This window comes from Myotis brandtii, unplaced genomic scaffold, assembly GCF_000412655.1.
Source record: "Myotis brandtii unplaced genomic scaffold, ASM41265v1 scaffold250, whole genome shotgun sequence".
Classification (NCBI taxonomy): domain Eukaryota; kingdom Metazoa; phylum Chordata; class Mammalia; order Chiroptera; family Vespertilionidae; genus Myotis; species Myotis brandtii.
In genome coordinates, this window is record NW_005359478.1 from 3,006,651 (window position 1) to 3,011,820 (window position 5,170).

Genomic DNA, 5,170 nt, shown 5'->3' on the forward strand with positions numbered 1-5,170 from the left:
GGGGGAGGTTGGAGAGGGCAATGGGGGGAAAAGGGCCATATGTAATACCTTCAACAATAAAGATTTTTTAAAAAGTGTTGTTTTTCCCCCTTCCCTACCGGTTCCCCCTAACCCCTTATATAAGCAGTTGTTTCTGCAGTTAGTAGGCTGCAAAGGTAGAACTATGGTAGGGCCCTACTCCTTATTTAATTTCAAGGGTTCAGCTCCTAGGAATTCTGCTCTTATCCGCCTCAATCCTTTCTGTGGCAACATGTGAACGCCATATTCTTCTATTCTGTAGAGACAAGACATCTAGATCACAGCCAGGCCTTCTAAGTCTTCCATTTTCCCCAGTTCCTTAACTCTCTCTTTATGACATGTCTACACCCTCTACCAGGCAGGTCACTCCCTTCTTGAATGCCAAATATGTGAAATACATGAGAGGTCCTTGCATCCACTTTGAGGTCTTTAGACCACCACCACCTGGTTTCCTAGTTTCTTAGGGTTTTACACCCACTTAAGACTTTTTTTTCCTTTCCCAAGTACAATTTTGAACACTGGTAGCGAACAGGAATTATCCTTATGTACACATAGAGAGATCAATGGGCCTCTTAGCCCAAAGCTCTTCCTTTAAGAGCAGCCTGCCTGGATTTCTCTACAAAGGAATTCTGGGCCCAGAGCCTGGAGAGGCAGTAAGAAAGGACCCCCCAGTGTCCAACCAAGGGGCCTGGCAGCATTTGGGGAGAGGTTACCTGGATGTCCCGGTTCAGCAGCTTCTTTGTGAGGTGCTTCAGAGACATGGTAGCATTCTCTGGGCAGTCGGCCTTCCGGTTGAGAGGAGGGATATGGGACGTGTCACGGGTAAGAGACTTGGGGTGAAAGTACTGAAGGGCTTTGAAGTCATTGTGGATGGCATGTCCCACCACTATCTTCCCTGTGAGTATTTTCAAGATCTGAAATCGGCATGGAAGAGGCAGTAAGGAGTAGGACTCAGGTGGAGCCCTGCATCCTAGAAGTCCATCGTGGTCCTAGGTCCTTTCAGATTCTTTCCATCAAGTGCCCATCTCCTTCTCCTTGAAATGCCCTCTCCCCCAAGTTTTCTTTCACTTAAAATCTATCTTCTCCCCACAAGGTGAAAGTAGGTATTTGTGTGTGTGCACATGTGCATTATTTTTATTTTTCAATTACAGTTTATTTTCAATACTATTTTGTATTAGTTTCAGGAGTACAGCATAGTGGTTAGACAATCATATACTAGTACTTTACAAGATGTTCTTCCCAATATTTCCAGCATCCACCTGGCATCATATATAGTTATCACAATGTCATTAACTACACTCCATATGCTGTACTTTATATCCTCATGACTATTTTAAAATTACCAATTTGTATTTCTTAATCCTTTCACTTCTTTCACCCAGTCCCCGAACCCCCTTCCCTGAAAGTAGATATTTTCCAGTGTAACCCTTTTTGAAGTTACATCGTCCGTGATTCCTTACCTTCTCATCAATTTCCACTCCAATGATAGATTAACTTGCTACAGTCTTAAATCACACTCACATTCAGGATGTTTATGTAACTATATAGTTTGTTTCTGGCTTGCTACTTGAAGTTCTCTAAACATTATCATTATGTTGACCTTAGGCAGAAGGCTGGGACAAACGGAGTCAAAGATGGGCTCCAGGGAGGTGACAGAAGCCCCAAATTACAGGCCAATACATATATATACTTGTATACAGTTTGTTTTTTTGCAGGGAGAGTCTATGGCTTTCATCATATTTTCAAAAGGTCTACAAACCATAAAAGATTAAGAATCACTTATGGCCCTGGTCAGTGTGGCTCAGTTAATTCAGCGTCATTCCGTGCATGGAAAGGTCGCTGGTTCAATTCCAGGTCAGGGCACTTGCCCAGGTTTCGGGTTTGGTCCCCAGTTGGGGTGCGTATGAGAGCAACAGATCGATGTTTTTCTCTCTCTCCCTCCCTCCCTCCCTCTCTAAAATTAATAAAAACATGTATTTTTAAAAAAAGAATCACTTGTAGACTAAGGCTGTAGAAGGAAGTGGGTGACCCATGCCTGTGCTGTTTTGAATGTTTTTATTAATTTTTTTGAGAGAGACAGAAACATCGATGAGAAACATCAATCGGCTACATCCTGCACGCCCCCGACTGAGGATCGGGCTGCAATCTGGGCATGTGCCCTGATCTGAAATTGAACTAGGGACCTCTTGGTTCATGGGTCGATGCTCAACCACTGAGCCAGAGCAGTGCTGTTTTAACAGAAAGTCAGTTTCACTGCTGTACAGCTGCTCCTGTCATAACCAAAGGGTATTTACCAGCTGTTCAGGAAACTTATGCACACTAGACTTGCAACCAAGTAGCTTCCCATGATTCCAGGATCCTAAAGTATGACGTACTACCTACCAGTGAGGACAACCAAAAACTATGCCATGGGCTCTGAAGGCCATTCCAAAATGGAGTTCCAAATAGGTTGTGAGCAAGAGCAATAGTCCTAGAAAAATCAGTGCGTGGCCTCCCAACAGGACCTCTTGGGAGGGGCCAGACTCATTGGGATAGACCTTAGTGCAGGGATGGCGAACCTATGACACGCGTGTCAGAGGTGACATGCGAACTCATTTTTTTGGTTGATTTTTCTTTGTTAAATGGCATTTAAATATATAAAATAAATATCAAAAATATAAGTCTTTGTTTTACTATGGTTGCAAATATTAAAAAATTTCTCTATGTGACACGGCACCAGAGTTAAGTTAGGGTTTTTCAAAATGCTGACACACCGAGCTCAAAAGGTTCACCATCACTGCCTTAATCTCATGCACAGCTTGAGCACTGGGAAGTGATTTATGATGAAAACCAGATGTAGTGTAATCAACTAAGTATTTAGTTGCTCTTGATTTCACCTCCAGTTTATTGTCCACCAACACCTTTACTTCACATTAACTTCAACACACAGCCCTTGTTAAAGCTGAGTGGATTTGCTGTCAGAGACCCACCCCATCTTCTGCCTCTCCTAAGCCTAATGAAGACAATGTTCTTTAACTCCATTCTGAAGTCTAGGCGCTCTCCCCTCCTGGGAGCACACCCACATCTTCCCTCTCCTCCTCTTCTTCCTCCCAGGCATATTTCCTTTACCCTTCTCTCTCTCCTAAGCTCCAAGGGTCCCCCCCGCCCCCCGTTTTTTGCCTCTGAACTTGTTTTCTGAGCCCATTTCTTCTAACACTCACTTCTTTACCTCTATGAATTCCTAATTAAACTTTCCCTTATAGTGTGAAAAAAAAATCCACTGTTTTGGCATATGAGCAATTATTGGAACAGAGTGTGTCCTAGAGAAGGCAAAGAATGTGACGCTGAAATTACAAAGAGGTGGACCAAGGGCGCCCTCTGCAGGCCTCCTGGTTCATCTTCCTTTCCTGTTCATTTGTTGTGCTCCCAGGACCCAGCACAGGGCTACAATGAGCAGGTTTGCTCAATGGGTGAAATTAGAAATCGGACACATCAACCCTGTGTCTTTTATCCCCTTCACTGCAGGCTACCTGTTCCAGTTATACAAATAATCCCCAGCTCTTTCTGTAAACATTCTGTCTTCTCCTACCACCAACACTGTCCGCACTTACCTGGACCTCTGCCCACCCACCTGGCTGCTATCCTTGTGCCCCATGACGCTCACCTGGCCCCGAGCAATCTTGAAGGGGGTAGCATTCACCATGTGCTGCTTGCGGATACCACTCCATCTGGTGCGGTAGTCCACAATGTGACAGGGGGGAAGGATGTACTCATCGTAGAGCACATCTCCATTGTAGTTGACGATGCTACATCGAGCCAAGGAACTCACATGCCCCTTGGGTCCTGTGCCCACCATCTCACAGTCAATTGCCACCATCTTTCTTGGCGTCTTCTGGGATACTCCAGAGCATTTATTCTCTGAACGAGCCAGGGTGGAGTTATGTGGTGTATTCTTCTGAATAGGGTTCTTTTGGGGGTTCTTCTTCTGAGGGCGAGTTGGGGGGCTCTTAATCTCTGGAAGGGAACTCTGGAACTCCTCCAGCAAATCCGCTTTCGCCACAACAGAACCAGTCTTCTGTGAAGGGGCAGGGGTCAGCCAGGGCACCGAGGCTTTCTTGTCCAGGGACCGCTCTGACCCACTGCTCGAGTCTGCAGTCTTCTTCTTTTTTGGAAGGGGAGAAATTTTCCAAGCGCCATCCACCTGAGGAGTTACCCCTTTCTTTGCAGGTTCTGAGTGCAACTTGGGCACATTGTTAGGGGGCTGTTTCTTCTTATTCAGAAAGCCTCTCCTCTCTAAGAACCGCCGCTTCCTGACAAACTTTTGGTGCTTGGCATTCCCTTCTAATGCCTTTTTGGGGGGAGGTTCGCCAAAATCCAGATTGAGGAGTAGGGTAGACATGAGGATGGTGGACGGTAGGAGAGCAGCTGGGAAGAGTGGCTCACCAATGAAAGGAGAGAGGACTCATCCTCTGCTGAGTCCCACAGGCCAGCATCCGAAGGTTTGTAGTATACCCTGGGGAAGAAAGTGAACTGATAACAGATCCCAGATGGGAGAACAATACGACCCATCTCCATAGAACTTAAGGTAGGAAATAAAGCAGAGCAACCTCCCAGGTAGAGGGGGAGCAAATCTGTAATGTGAAGTGACGGAAGGACACTGTCCGAGACAAGCCCGCGATTCACCAGTCCCATGGCCTTAGGAAGGTCACCTCCCCCTCTCTAGATCTGTCCCACTGGTAAAATGAGGGGGTTGGAGGGCCAACCAGCCTGATTCTCTTTCCGAGTCTGGAAAGCCAGGACAGGTGGGCTCTACATCCGCCCAGGGAGAGAACGTCTAAGTACGCTCGAAACTAGGGATGAGGACGGCGTAGATGACTCTTACCTGGCATCTATCTAGGTTTGCCAGGCATCCCCAGCGCGGGTCCCACGAATAGGTGTAACTCCAGGTACCCCTTTCCCCCGTTTCCGGGTGGAGGCCATCTCCACATGCTTCTCACCCACGTCCTTCTCCCAAGAAAGGACCTTTTACAACACACAGCAGCGGGGGTGGGCGTGGGGGGAGGCCGAGGCCGGGGGCAGTTACCTCGGCGAGCACACTGGGCTGTCCAGAAGCCTGTGCCTCGCCATCACCACCTACCTCTCAGAAGTGCCCGCTGAGAACGGAAACGCTTGG

General features: G+C 47.0%; 1 protein-coding gene across 3 annotated transcripts in view; it reads right to left on the reverse strand.

The window, feature by feature from the left end:
• The window catches only part of ISG20L2 (interferon stimulated exonuclease gene 20kDa-like 2), a 6,762-nt gene extending 1,592 nt beyond the window's left edge, over positions 1–5,170 (reverse strand). Inside the window, exons 1-3 of one of the 3 annotated variants that reach the window (XM_005867597.2) lie at positions 5,135–5,170; positions 3,662–4,510; positions 732–932 (exon numbers count right to left, since the gene is read on the reverse strand). In XM_005867597.2, the coding sequence (XP_005867659.1) occupies positions 732–932; positions 3,662–4,396 (936 nt within the window). In that variant the 5' untranslated portion in view covers positions 4,397–4,510; positions 5,135–5,170. The other 2 variants (XM_005867599.2, XM_005867598.2) reach the window with 2 other exon arrangements.